The sequence below is a fragment of the Leopardus geoffroyi genome, chromosome B3, assembly GCF_018350155.1.
Source record: "Leopardus geoffroyi isolate Oge1 chromosome B3, O.geoffroyi_Oge1_pat1.0, whole genome shotgun sequence".
NCBI lineage: Eukaryota > Metazoa > Chordata > Mammalia > Carnivora > Felidae > Leopardus > Leopardus geoffroyi.
The window spans coordinates 98,668,030-98,683,808 of NC_059337.1; the positions used below are offsets into that span (position 1 = coordinate 98,668,030).

The 15,779-nt window shown below is 42.2% G+C and overlaps 1 protein-coding gene across 1 annotated transcript in view; it reads right to left on the bottom strand.

Moving 5' to 3' along the window:
• NIN (ninein) overlaps window positions 1–14,989 on the bottom strand; it is an 86,594-nt gene extending 71,605 nt beyond the window's left edge. The window contains exons 1-2 of the mRNA XM_045450833.1: window positions 14,786–14,989; window positions 4,374–4,455 (exon numbers count right to left, since the gene is read on the bottom strand). Of these exons, the coding sequence (XP_045306789.1) occupies window positions 4,374–4,455; window positions 14,786–14,968 (265 nt within the window). The 5' untranslated portion in view covers window positions 14,969–14,989. The remainder of the gene's footprint in view (window positions 1–4,373; window positions 4,456–14,785) is intronic.
• Between the last annotated feature and the right edge of the window lie 790 nt (window positions 14,990–15,779).

The following is a 15,779-nucleotide window of genomic DNA, read 5'->3' on the forward strand; positions in this document are numbered from 1 at the left end:
TTAGAGCCTGTGCCAGCATTTCCATCACAAAAATCCTATAATCCAAAGCCACAGCAAATTGAATAAGTAACTAATAATTAGGTTTTTGCCCCTCTCTTATTCCAGGAAAATAATTTAAAAATTAAATTGTACATGTAGATAGGAAGGGATTATGTCACTGGTGATGTTGATCAGTTAGGAATTTACAAACAATTCCCTATATCCCCAATCCATTTTTCTGTCCTTATCTGAATAGCCGCAGTTTTCACTGTGGTGATGGTGTTCTTAGGGGAAAAAAAAAGCTTTTTCCTAAGAGTCTTAGAATCATAAATTATCAGAGGAAAAAGATGCTACAAATCATCTAATTTGAAAAATCACGCTAATTAAAAAAAAAAAAAAAAGGAAACTGTACCTCAGAGACGTTATAAATGGCAGAACTCAAGTCTATGGAAATAATGACTTAATTCCATCTCCCCTCAAATTCTAAGATAGCTTCGTTTTTATTTATATATAACTGCCTTTTATTAGAGGAATATGAAAGTATGAAATCCACTGGGCATTTGCCCTTAGCAAGCAGAACCTTGTAATGTCGATTTATGTTAGGTAAAATCTGACAGAAAAGCAAAGCTAGCCTTTTCCATAAATTTAGATGTCATTTAGATATTCAGAGACAACACGACTCCATCTTGGAGCTGAACGGAGTTTAAGTATTTTCCAGTACAACTTCTTTCCCACATGAGGTGATCAAAGACCCCAAAGGTTGTGACATATAAAGCCACCCAATTAGAAAAGCAGAGCCAGTATTTTATCATTGCTGGCTCAGGGGCCTTTCCGCCATATCAAGCTGGATTTTCTATGGGATAGTCTGGTACAGCATCTGGTATAACTTATAAAATCTTAGGTATTATAAAATTTCCACTCATGACCCATTCTGTTTCAAAGGCTGTGCACTGTGGCCCTATTCTTTCGGTCACCTTCCACAGTTTAAGAGTAATCTTTTCTCTCAAAGTCTAGTTGGTCCATCGATTTCTTTTTTTTTTTTTTTTTTTTTTTAATTTTTTTTTTTCAACGTTTATTTATTTTTGGGACAGAGAGAGACAGAGCATGAACGGGGGAGGGGCAGAGAGAGAGGGAGACACAGAATCGGAAACAGGCTCCAGGCTCTGAGCCATCAGCCCAGAGCCCGACGCGGGGCTCGAACTCACGGACCGCGAGATCGTGACCTGGCTGAAGTCGGATGCTTAACCGACTGCGCCACTCAGGCGCCCCGGTCCATCGATTTCAAAAGACAAAACAAAAATAGCACAGGTCTGGCCCTTATCGTACAAATGTACAAGTACTGAAACGCCAAATAATGCTGCAGACACAGGCATTTCTGTCACTAATGATCAGGTGAAACTTGTTTTTTTTCCTCCCCTTCTTGCTGACTCTGGCCACTTGTCAGAATCTTTTTGGCCATACTGTACTGACTGAGGACTGGGTTTACCCCCAGCTCATCCAACTGGGGGTTAACATGCTTCCTAGATTGGGGGAGTCCCTTGGTGAGCCCCTCAGCATCCTCCTGGGCCACCATCTGTGAGACTTCAGGTAAGCAATGTGCCTCTTTGGGCCTCCAGGTGCTCACGATAAGCTGTCAGTGTTTTCTCCAGCCCTACAATCATACGGTCTATGATTTGGGTGATAGTTATCTTCATAAAGGGGAAGGTGGGGGTGAACTGAGACAGCCTCTTGATACTGCATTTGAGTCCGGAACCTTCTTTCTCTCTCACCAGCCAAGCCAGTCTGCCTGTGGGGGTTGAATCACATTTTAGAGTGGGTGGGAGCACATTTCAGTGCAAAGAACTGCATGATCCCCGAGAACAACTGGAAAGGACGGAGAGAGAGAGAGACGGGCAAAAGACAGAAAAAGCAGAGATGTCAGGAACAAAGCAGGGAATGTGGGAGGAAGCGCTGACTCACTGCCTCCTCTGAGATAAAATGCCCTTTACGGCGCTGGCTCAATCCTAGATTTTATCCCACCAGGCCAAACATTAGGGAGGTCCCGTAAATGCTGGATACGTTGCTATCGATAAGTACTCTGCCACTCCATCACACCGATCTGGGGCAGCTTTGTAACGAGTGTTTGCTACAGCCTACCCGAAGCATGTGGCACACAGCAAAACCATCGAGATCCCTTCTGGGCGCTGTCCTGCAAGACCCGTCCAAATTACGGTCTTGACCTGCACGGCAGCGGGGCACACACATAACTCCGAAACCAGCATCTGGAGCTAGCTTCATCAAAGTTACTTCCCAGCTACTGGCAAACTAGGCCAGCCTTTGTCCGCCTCCTCATTCTATTATTTAGATCCCAGCACCGAACAACTCTAAGCGGTACCCTTCACATATGGGGTCACCGTAAGTCTGTGCATTTATGATGACAATCTTCTGGCAAGTGACCATGCAGGTTTTGAAGAAAGGGCAGCGAAGAGGTCATGTGGACTGGTGTGAAAGCTGCCCATTCCAAACCGACATAAAAGCACATGACCAGCACCCAGAAGAACCACAAACTTAATGTTTATGTTACCGAGTTTATGTTATGGAGGCTCTTACTAACTAAAATGTGGAGATGTCACCAAAGCTCTATTCCGGGTCCCAAGATCTTGCGCTATTGTTATCAAGATGACAGACAACCTCATGGGGTGCCTGGGTGGCTCAGTCGGTTGGGCATCCGACTTCAGCACAGTCATGATCTCACGGTTTGTGAGTTCAAGCCCTGCGTCGGGCTCTGTGCTGACAGCTCGGCGCCTGGAGCCTGCTTTGGATTCTGTGTCTCCTTCTCTCTCTGCCCCTCCCCAACTTGTGCTCTGTGTCTCTATGTCTCTCAAAAAAGAAATAAATGTTAAAAAAAAAAATGACCGACAACCTCAAATAAATAAAAATACCAATAAAATGTGAGACCTCGTAAGAACAAAAGCCCATGTTCCAGCAGTGGTCATCTACTGAAATTCTATTAGTAGTCTGGAAAATATCCAGAAGGCAATAACCTCCCCCACAGGCTCACTGTAGGCTTCTAGAGAGCTCTGGCAAGCCTCAGAGTTGACGATAACCTTCCTTGGGGTGGTACTATTCGCAGAAAGGGGATGTTCGATCCAGAACCCAAAACACTGCTAAACATAATGTTTACAGATATGACACAAATCTTGAGCATTCCAGAAGGTATGATGGAGAACTAGATCACCAGTGAAGATAAGAAATGAGTTCCCATCTGTGCTTTATCTAAACAGGTCACATTGAATGACTCCTTGTAGTGACAAAATGTTAATGATTTTTGCTCAGTCTCAAAAACTGGACTATATTTCTATGTTATCTTTTTTAAACTCAGGTTTTTAAAAATCTAGGTGTAATTCACATAGAGTAAATTTCCTTTTAGTGCACAATTCTGTGGGTTGGAAAAACTCATAAAATCTGTAACCACCACCATAATCACGATGTGAGACAATTTCATCACCCCAAAAATCCCCTCATGCTTATTTACAGCAACCCCTACTTCTAGCCTGACAACCAATATTTGATAAAACTGGACTGTACCGTAATACAAATATCAGCACTGCTTAGACTTTCCTTTAAATATTTACCATATTTCACCGACCCAAAACAGACAGACTGACAGGCAGGCAGGCACACACACACACCCTAGATTTGAACACTATGACAGTAGGATATGTCTTACAATCAATGGCATTTTGCTATTTTAACTGGTAAAAACTTTTTCTTTTCAGAGATACATAAAGTGATGTCTTATAATCTACAGGGCTTTTTAAAAAACTAAATGAAGTGTAATAGTAAGTTCTTTATTTTTCAACATTCATTCAATACTTACTATGTGTGAAGCCTTCTACTAGACACTGAAAACAGAAAAATGAAAACGTGGTCCTCAAAACTATCACTTGAGATATATGTTATCAATTATAATATATGATAATGTCTGTAGCAAAAGGTTATCCACCTACTAACTAAAATTATCTCTAAATTAGACACTCTTCTTCTTTCAGGCAAAATTTTCCCCCAATTCAGATCCTTCCACGGACACAGGAAATAAGGATGAAGGTAGTATCATTTGGCTTCACTCTGCCCATTCTAGGAATGAGTTATTGCCACACCATGTGACATATTGCCTAGGAACAATCCAATTATTTCTTCCATAATACACTGTTGTGGTAGGGAAGCCTCATTTCAGTGTTCAACAGCTGCAAGGCTTTTAGAATAATATCAGAAGACAAGTCACTCAAAATAACTCAATCTGCAAGAGGCAGATGCCCCAAATCTTTCATAGACATGCTTCAAAGTCCCCAAATTCTTCCCTGGGCAATTTTTAAAGGGGAGTGTTGAGAAGAAAAGTTAGTGAGTGCCCTTACCTGATTCTTGAAAGTGTTCTTCATTTGACAGAGTTCTAGACAAGATAAGTATTAATGCTTCTTTAAATTGGTCAAAATGCACCTAAAAATAAACAATTAAAAATGAGTTCAAAAGAGTTTCCACAGCCTTAAGGACGCAAATCCATCTTCAAGGTACCAGAACTGTTTGTTAGCATCCTGACAGCCTTGAAGTGAGTCACAAACAGCTTTTGTTCTCTTTTCTTCATTTCTCTGAAACACTGAAGGGAAAAGTGGGCTGATCATTTCTGACACCCCCGTGTCGTAAACCCTAACATCAACATCAATATTTATTCAACCCCGAGGGGGAAAGCTAGATAGCAAAACCCTCTTTATACACTCAGAAAAAGATACGTTTTGAACTCAACTCCTTTTATTTTTCTGAACAAGACCACAACAGAAAGATGTTAGGTTAGACATTAGGAAAAACTTCCCAAGTAAATGATCTATTGTAACAATGCCCCAAAGATGCTTTCATCCCTGAAGACATTCTAGAAGAGGGTGAGCTATCATATGAGGGTGACTTGAATACAGTCTTGCCTGAGGCAGGTATATAATATTTATCTCCCAAGGCCCCTGTGACTCCATAAACAAATAGAAATCAATAGCAAACACAAAGAATAAAAGAACCTTGGGAAGCTTTGTCTTGAATTCTTAAAAATACAATTACCTTGATAGAAGGATGAAAGAACATGAGTTTTATTTAAGTAAATATTCAGTTAGAATTGGGGAAATACTTTGGTTAAAGGGGTAAAACAGTTTTCTTGACGGCCAAGTGTATTCTTCCATAATTTAAATTTATGTGACCTCACTGTGGGGTAGAAGGGAAAGATGGTATTCCTTCTCACAGTAATTCTAGTTCGATGATGTGGCACCTATTAACACAGAAGCCTATACATAAATTCAAAGTTGGTAAATTTGTAATTTGTGCCGCTAAGGGTCTCTTTGGACACCATTACAAAACGTTGTCTAGAAGTTTAAATATGAGTGACAGATAAAAACCACTTGGCGAATTATACTGGGAAAAGTAGTAAACCTCATTAGTTATCTAAACAATGGAGGGAAAAAATCCTATGTCTTATCTATGCAATTTACCATACTGTCCCACAGTAGGTGTGATTTTTCTACCACAACTATTTTGATTACTCCAAATTACTTTCCAAAATCATCTCCCTTTAGATGGTATAGACTAAAAATCAGTATACCCTATGGAGCCAGAGCAGAAATCCGCCAAGGGAGGCAGGACAACTGCTAGAGAGCCAGGGCCGTGCAATCAATGAAAAGGTGAAGACACTGCAGAAATGTAAGCGATACTAATCAGGGTTCACAGCAGACAAATCACTGCAGAGCCTGCAGAAGGAGAAAGGGCCAGGTCCTGCTGTTGTCCCAAAGTCAGAGTATGGGCTTCAGGCACTGTGGCATCCTGGCTCCCGTTCCCAGGGGCAAGGCCATCTTCCCAAGCAGCCAGTTCAAAACCACACAGACCCAAGGGCTCTCCTGCCCATGGACATTGGCCAGGCATTTACTACTTCCTACTGGAACCATTCCTTCCTCACAGGGGGACGGGGGGCAGGAGGAGGGTTAGGGGTACAGGCTCTGTGCTGGAGCCAGCTGGGTCCAGGTTCCGACCCTGCCTCAGCCACTTACTGCCTGCTGTGAACTGGCTAAATTACTATACCTCTCTGAGCTTTAGTTTGTTCACATAGAAAAATGGGGATCTCTAACAACTAAAGTTTAGGACTCATTCAGCAAATATTTATTGAGCAGCTGCTATGGGCCAGGCAATGTCCTAAGCCCTGCTGACAGAGCAGTGAACAAGAGTGACAGAGATCTCGCCGCCGTGGAGTGCATGTTCTCAGGAAATGTCACAGGGGGTCCAGGCAGCCATTTTGTGAAAAGCATTGCATGCCTTTTATGTTATTTATAGTAACACCTCCCTCACAGAGGCATTAGGAAATCAAAATGAGAGTTACGTAAGGGGTCTAGAACTTCCAGGGTAACTTATCAACTACTCGGTAAGTGGTAGTTAATACTCTAATAGCTATATGGCGTGACTGTTTCCCCTGCTTTACAGAGAAATGGCTACATTTTCAAGCAAAGCAACTGGCCCTGAAAGTGACCGTGACAGCCAAGTGGCAGTGGTGGAGGTGACAGCAGGGATCTTGCCTCCCCGCCAGTATCTGGGCAGTTGCCCAACATCAGAGAAGCCGATCCAATTTGCTGTGCTTAGGGACCTCAGCTTGGGGTTTCTCCTCTCTTAGGACAGTGATGGGAATGACTTGAATGAAACCTTGGCCTCTCCTTGACACAGTTATGAGTTGAACAGAAAAGGGAAGTGCTTGCCTTGAGAACTTCAAGTCCTATCTACTTCACCTCTGGGTCTCTGCTGGGTCTGGGCTTTGAGAGAGGTTATTGGATCTTGTCCCTACATAGTTCATTTCAGGGAGTATGGGCCATGAAGGTCACCAGGAGTCTATGTACCTCAATTTCTCACCCTGAGAAATGACCAAGATACCTACAATCTGGACGTTGATTCTCATCAACTTCCAAGACTTTGTTACACCATATTTAAGGGACAGTTAGCCTCATACAAACAAACCGACCTTTGAGACAGTAAAACTTATTTATACGGAGATGGCTTATCAGACAATCAAGCAGCAGACAACTGGAAAACAAAGAATCGATGTCCAAAGCTGAGGAAGGCATGGAAAAGCCCACACACTCTGCTCACAGAAAATGCCACAGAACCAGCTCCGGAGCTATTTATTCTCACTCTACCTGATTTATTATAAGCTTATTTTCCTGCTTCCCAGACCACTATACATTAGAAGCAGCAAATAAGACACAGGAGCGCTCTGAGGTGAAGTACTAAGAGAAGTAACTACTGACATCTTGGGATTGAGTAAAGACGTTAACTATCTTTCCTCAGACAAAAATACAGTTTTTAAACTTAAAAAACCTTGTCTTAAAAACTCTACCAACTGTTAGAGAAGACATGCACTAAAAAACCTAATAGGCTGGGGTTATTTATTTAGTGTTGAGACAAGTATCTATGTGCCACAAAACAAAGACTGAGAGTATTGCTCTTATAATGTAGACAAATAACTGATAGACCAAGAAGATTTTAAACGATCAAGAATAATCTTATGCTGGGGCACCTGGGTGGCTCAGTCGGCTGGGCGTCCGACTTCGGCTCAGGTCATGATCTCGCAGTTTGTGGTTTCAAGCTCCACGTTGGGCTCTGTGCTGACAGCTCGGGGCCTGGAGCCTGCTTTGGATTCTGTGCCTCCCTCTCTCTCTGCCCTTCCCCTGCTCATGCTCTGTCTCTTTCTCTCTCAAAAATAAATAAACTTAAAAAAAAAAAAGAATAATCTTATGCTGTTTAATATCCTCTTTGACAGGGCAAAACTTTAACAAAATGTTTGCAATCCCCAAAGGTTACGTAAGACTGTTACTAAATGGGGTAAGAGATGCTGTTATCAGAAAATTGCATTAATGTGGATCCTGGATAACACTAGCTGAGTGGGTGTATTATTGCAGGTTCCTTCTTTCCTGGGCATTTGGTCATTTGGATCTCACAACACCCACATGAGCCAGGTAAGGCAGGCATCTCCCCTTGGAATTGAGGAGGCAGAGCACAAAAAAGGCATGGGCCTTGCTGGTGGCCTCACGTCTTGAAGTTTTGGGGTTGCCTGGTGAACCCAGGACTTCTGACTGGAGTCATCAAAGCCTGGCAGCCCTCCTGCCCTAGACCTGCTTCACTCTCTGACCTCTCAGGGAAATCCCTAAACTGCCCCACATCAAATCCCCAACTTTACACAAAGCCAGTGTAAAACAGTACACTGGGGCTCCAGGGGGTGAAAGGTCAGGAGGAGAATCTTGAGTGTGGGAGGGGAGAAGAGGAAAGAAGAGAGGAAAGTTGATTAGCACTTACAAGATAGAAGCTGGTGAGTGCTGTGAGAGACACAAAGACAAGCTGGAGAGACCATTTTTATGACATTTGGCTTCTCTGAGATATTCACAGGCAGAGCTTAACAGTTTCCAAAACAGACCTACTGAATCAGCCACTTTTTTTTTTTTTTTTAAAGAAAAAGGGGCTATAAAAGACTAAGCTTGATTAACTCAGAGGTTCTTCATAATCTAACAGTGTCTATCTGATGGACCTCTTCCACACACACACACACACCCAGAAATCCAAAAACAAAAATGTGGCAAGCTGATCAAAACAAATGGAGCAGCCTTAAGTCTTAAACCGATCTTATTTTCCCTCCTGCCAGGGCATAGAGACACTGGACCCTCCACTTTAAATAATAGTAAATTCCACATCTTCCAAGAAGACAGTTCTCTAATAGAGGCAGGTGACTGCTATTTTCTGACAATGCTCATGAATACTGATGTGGTGGAAAAGCCCCTTAGGGCACATCCCAGAACCAAAACGTTAATAAATGCCCTCTATTGTAAAGAAATGTGCATCAGCGGGCTCACTAAGTTCAGTAACTGGAATTTGTAAGTACCATTTTTCTCCTCCAAGGGAGCTTTACTATTGCATTACGTTAAAAGTTAGAAATTGTCACAAATATACAATGCAATTAAACCTCACACAGTAACAAGCCTCCAAGCCATGCTTCCCCTGGTTGGCACCCCCTCATTTGAATAATAATTGCTGCCATTCATTTTACAAGCATTCCTATATCTTGTATGCCTCAAAGGACAGTTTGCAGCAATGGGAAAATTACATGACAGACTAAAAACACACATGACATTTACACTAAATTAATGGGAAGACTAATCAAATCTGATTTTTTTTTGTCATGTGTCACCAGCACATAATAGAAATTCACCTCATCATTTTTCCTTTCCAAATTTCATACGAATGCCTTTTTAGAAACATAATTTGCCTTTCCGACAAAAGTAAAGTAAGTATCACATAAGAAAAAACGTTACTTCAAACCGCACACACAAAAAAAACGGCAACAGGAAGTAGAATAAGGAACCTAACGTTGCATAAAATCATCTTACACAATCATGGAGATCAAATACATACAGTTTCCACATGTATGCAGTACAAACAGACCGAGGATGAGAAACTCAAGCCAAGTGTTGAACCAAGTGATCTTATTAAACGAGACAAAGGCCCGTGTGACTATCATCACACAGAGGAGGTTTGTATCTAGCAAAACACAGGGAAACTGATGAAAGAACACTCAAAACATTAAATGCTAGCTGAATCGGGTAGAGAAATATGGACTCTTCAGAAGGACACAGTGCAGGAAAATGATGTTTACAGCATTATGCAAAAGAGAAATGATACAAAGAGATGTCGTTTCATTAAGAAAGAAATAGTTGTGAAATGTTTTATACTAGTAAAGCATTCAGATGATTTTGGTCATTTACTATAGATAATGTGGACAGGGGCAATGTGGAGAGGGGCAAGCCCATTGCCCATCATAAAAGGCAAGTCCACGGGACACCTGGGTGGCTTAGTTGGGTAAGCATCCAACTCTTGATATTGGCTCAGGTCATCATCTTGCAGTTTGTGGGTTTGAGCCCCACATCCGGGGCTTGGGATTCTGTCTTTCTCTCTGCACCTTCCCCACTCACTCTCTCTCTCTCTCTCTCAAATAAACTTAAATTTTTTTTTAATAAAAAAAAAAAAAAAGACAAGTCCAAACCTAAAGCAACTGTATGAAGTCATACTCCAAGACTGACCCAAGGGGCCCCACCTACAGATGGAGATGGATGCAACCACCTCCACACAAAAGAAGTTTCTAGCAAATCCATTCTCCACTCCTAGCCATATAGGGCTAGAAAGGGGCAAGAATCAGTACTTGAATCCAGGTCTGACTTCAAAGACTGTGCTCTAATATTATACTGTCTTGATGTGATAGCAGTGGTGATGAGAGGGGCTTGGAGAATGAGATTCATTCTTGCATATCTGGAATCCAAGGAGGCTGTGAAAACGTGTATTCAAACGCAGGGATGGGGAAATCTGGGTTCCTATCCTGCTGCTGCTTCCACTGAGTTGCCTGACCTTGGGTGGGTCAATGTACTTCTCCAAGTTCTCTTTCTAAGGTTTCTTTGTCATACAGGTCAACACTGAAGTCTAAAATCTGTGATGGACACGAAAGAACGGTAAGTCCCCTCTGTCCAGAAAAGACGTTACTCGTAAGAGTATCAGTGGAATACTGTAGAAATCGGATCAGCCTTCTGGACCATACTTTCTCCAGAGAAAGAGACAGTCATTACTGAAATAAAGCAGGTAGAAGAGAACAGTCTTTCAGCACTTTTTCCCACCTCTCGTTGGGAGCCAAAGATCTTCCCATCAGACTAAATACCTCTGAGAGGCTCAAGGTTCACAGCACGTAAAACCAAAGTTAATTTTGCAATAAGTCTGACAACAAAGTATTAATACAGAAGTAAATCTTGCAGCCTCTTAATCAGATTCTCTTCTTGTCCAAAAATGGGAACCACAGACCCTTAGGAATTCAAGTCAACCTTAACAGAGATGGTTGTAAAAGAAGGGAGTGATGGTCTACACAGGGTCATAAGACAAAATGGGAATCAGAAAATATCCCTCACCATTTCAGGTTAAACTATGGTGGCTAAACAGTAAGATACAGCAAAGGTCCAGACATTTAATAAGAGAGGCAATGAGAAATGTTTCCACCATTTCCTCCAATGCATTCAAAAAGCCTCAGATCAATATGAAACAGGAGGATGAACACCAGGTAGTTATAAATAGACACTATTTGATGATCAAGTGTAATTTTGCACACAGAGAACAAGTCCAAATAATCACTGCCAGAAAGTACTTCTGTATTTCTGATTTACTTTTCAAATGGTTAAAATATGTATAAGAGAAGGAAATTTTAAAAAGCTTTTATTGAACTGGAAACAAACAAGCAAGTCTACCATATGAAATTAATCACGATATTTATAAAAGACTCCCCCAAGCACTTTAAAATGAAAGATGGGAAATCTGAGTTTAATTATATATTTGTAAAGCTATTAGATCTTAAAACTAAAAATTTCAAAGCACCTTTGATGAACAAAGTCCACACACCTATGGGACTCTTTGCAAGCCACTGGTAAGTTCTGCTACCAGGTGGCCTGTTTTGATTCTAAAGAGTGCCAAAGACATAGAACACTTCAGCATCCAGGTTAATATCAGCAAGTATAGAAGGAAATGCCTCAGAACCTCAGGGGGCTATTTTGTCTCAAAGTTGTTATATTCCATAAGTAAAGGAAAATGCATTTTTAAAACTATATAAATAACACCTTCAATAAAACCAAGGTAAATTATACTTCTGTCCTGATTACTAATAAAGGAGAAAGGCATATGAGAACATTTCATTTCTAAGAAACAAAAAGACTAGGAAGCACCTGTGACCAATATCAATTGCTAGGATGAAAACTTGGTTCAATTTAAGAGCTAATGCTGCTCTGTTTTCTTCTGTTTGTAGTATGTATTTGCTCCCAGGACTATTCACCTGCCAGGCACATTACCCGACCAGACTGTAAGTTCTTCAGTGTCTTCAGGAGTCCCTTGTCTTGGGCTCCTACCCACCTGACAGGTGCTTCACTGATGACAAAGCTATGGATGGAGTTCTTTTGATTATGTAGCAGGAAACACCTTACCAGCAGTGTCCTGCCTTCCTTCAAATCAGTGATCCACAATCCTCAGGCATTGCAAACACTTACATAGTAAGCACTATGCTCAGGGGAATATGGCTTCAAGTTATAAAGCAAGATCAGATAGATGAATTGAAAGGGTTGAATGGCCTAGTAGCAAAATGGCGTGAAAATGGCAAGTCAATTTCAGTTACTTTCCTTAACAACTGTCAAAAGAAACATTAGGCTTAAAAAAGAAAAGCCAAGAATTCATTACAGATGGATTTTAAAATGAAAAATAAACAGAAAATATTCATATTGAGGAAAACAATGCATTTTAGCTTATTCCTTTTTCAAGAAAAAAAATGAGCAATTCAGCCCGATTCCAATAAAGGTAAACTTGGAAGTTTTGTTTCATTTAAAAATTACACTCATTAAAATTTAAAGATACATTTGAACCCTAGGCATGCGGGAAACTGTTGGATACTACTGTATCCAAAAACCAATTTAATGGAAAACCTTAGTCTATGATAAACATAAATAAGTTGCACAGACTAGCAGAATGCCTAACATGTAGGACACACACAATATACATTTCTTGAATTAATGACTATATTTAGATTTGTCATGCTACTATTTCTTTCTCCTTGTTAAACCAAATTCCTAAGCCTTATACATTTTTCTACAATTACCATCTAAAGAGAAGAAAGATGATTGGCATTGAAAACAACTTACAATTTTACAACTTACAATCCGTACTCAACGTCTCAAGAAGGTGTTAGCACTTAGAATTCTTCAGCAAATTCTAAGGAATTTTTTCCTTATAACTTAAAACTATAGACTATATAGAATATCTTAACAGCATATGGCCAAGTTTATGTGATCATCTGAGGAGAATAATTCAGTTTCATAAAAAATGCAAATCAAACGGTAGTGCATTAATTCATGCCAACCCTGCTCTCAAGACAGTCACCAGAGACCTCCCACGTGAAATCAATATGCATACATCTATTTAACTATTATCACTGGCTCACTAAGTAAATATCAGGCTACAGACCACTTAGGTATTCATTATTCACAGGCAAATAGCAAACGTAAAAAGCAGGCTGATGGTGTCAAGTCGTTAACAAATCAATCGATAACTGCTCCCCTGTTTTAGTTTGCTGAACGAGGGCAAAGATGTACAACATCTGGAGCAAACTGTGTAAGTGCTAAGGTACAATCTGTGCACAGCAGAGGGATTTGTATTTATGCTGATGCGGAGACAACCTCTCCAGGAACCCTTAGGTTGTATCTGTTCTTCTCAGGCTTTAATAAGCACTGAAACAGATCCACTCTCGGTGCTACTCCTTATACAACAAAAGGGCTGAGATCCCCAAGGACCACAGTAGTGGGAAACGCTACTCCCTTAGCTCCCCAAGGTGTCCGAGATGGAGACAGAATGAAAACACATTTGAGCGCGTCACATGAATGAGGAACAAATGATTTCATCCTCAAACCTCCCAATTCTATGACTTTTGCAGCAAGATTTTTAGCATTTTTTAGGGACCACATGTTTTCACAGGCAGCTAATCCCTCCCCCAAGAGTGGCCAAGAATGGGTTTCACTTTCGTAAAACAAACAACAACCTCACATTTTTTTTCTTTAAGTGTGAACCCTGATAAACATGATGTTCATAGTGCCAAGCCCCTGGGAATAGCATCCTTTGTACATTAATTTCAGGGTGATCACTACTCCCATCTGTCTCCTGTCACAGACAGTCAATACATCCTACTGAATCTGAGGTCACTTATCCAACTTGTCATCTAAGAGACAGCGAAAATGAAATGAAGAAAAAGAAATTCAGTCACCGGAATAAAGTTGAGCTTCATGACTCCTTCCTCAATTTACACATGATAAAAACCACTGTCTACAAAGCATCATCAATGACAACAGAGCTCAAAAAGCAATGCCCATTTCTTCCTCTCATCCATACCAAAAATCAGCAACAAGACTCAACTCAAAGCCATACAAATGATGCTCTTAATTATAATTACAAAAATTGAAGGCAATATGAGGTCAAGACAGATCAAACACCCTTTCCACTAACAGCAGGAGGTATATAAAAAAAAAAAAAAAGGCCCCTTCTCACTTCCTACTCATTTCTGTCACTTGATCTGTGGGGACAACATGACTATTTGTTGTCAAATGCAGAAGTTAACACCGGCACACATGCATATCCCTGCTGGAAGCAAGTCCTGCTGGGTTTTAAATGAACCTGCACTGTATTTACTTATCCTCCTGTCTTATTTCCTAGGTGAAAGGTTTAATTAATACTTCACCCCAGAAACACAAGAAATAGCTTTATTGGGAGTAAAAGTCATAACAGCAATCTATTCATCCTGTGAGCGGTAATTTTCTTGCTACGTTTTCTTTCTCTTCGAGGGAAATCTCAGTCCCCTCCCTCTGCCCCAACGATGAATAGAGAGTCCCCAAAATGATCCACAACAAACAAGAGTTGGAAAACATGCTCTTATTGCCTCTTTTCCCTCTCTCTTCATCTGGGAAGCTCAGGGTACACCTTTATTCCAGAGCACAAATTCAAGCGGGCCCTCGCCACCCGAGCAAACCACACTGCCGGGTCCCACCCATTACATTTTTTCTGTTTATCAGGTTAACATCTAGGGGCACACACAGCCAGGATGTTAGATGCAAGTTGCAACACGCGTGCTCTGCACCCCTCCCCCACCCCGGACAGAAGCTGCACCCACTTCCCGCTGTCTGCCTTCTCCCCCAGACCTTACCCTGCCCAAGAGGTTGTCCTGAAGCAGCGTCTCCTGGAGCACTGGGGCCACCTCCTCCAAGCTCAACATGTGGCAAAGGTCGGTGAGTTCCTCCTGTCCGAGGGACCCGGTGCCTGTCGTGTCAAAACTGTCAAACAGCTCCTTGAGTCGGGCCTCATGCTGGTCCTGCTCCACCTCATCCATCCCATAGCCCACGGCGCTCACCTGTGTGCGACAGAGACAAGGGCGGGTGGTGGCAGCCCGGGAGTCCTACCCCTGCCCTCGCCAGCCCCTTGGGAAGGTTCTGTACGTCCTTGGCCCCTGATGCTGGTCCATGAGGACCTCGGTGGAGGCAGGCAGGAGAGGCGATGCTGCACCCTCACCCCTCACCCCACCCCCAGCAAGACCTCAGGTCTCTCCAGGAGCCAGCCCTGGCCGGCCAGGCGCCCACACAGGCACTCACACCAGGGCCACAGCTACACAGGTCACTCAGGGTAACGTTACCAGAATGAGGGAGTCTCCTCTCCTGCCTGGTCCTTGGGCAGGCGGCCAGTCTCAAACTCAAGACTGAAAGCGCTGCTCTATCAGCTCACGAGCCCCTGGACGTACAGAAGGTGAAAGGCCACTTCTGACACTCCGTCCTTTCAAACTAACTGTTAGCACCAATATAGGCTGCAGGGCCCGAGCTGTGAGGCAAGTCGGCGAGCTCCAGACCACCTGCCCAGATGTCGCAAGCCACTGCTGTGGCCACGCTATCTAGTTCCACTTGGCTCAGCCTAGATGCCCCCTATCACAGTTAGCATGGAGGCTTGCAGCAAGAGGCACTAGATGAATATGTCCGATACAACACAAAACCACCTCCCTGTTTACATGAGACACAATGCCTTTTACACAAGTTCCCCCAAAAGCAGTGCAATTAACTTCACTGGTGCAATTACGCGAGGTGTGACAGGAAGGGTATTCCCTGAAGCTGGCTTTAGTCCCTGGGGGTTTTAGGCAATGCCTAATTGCCTAG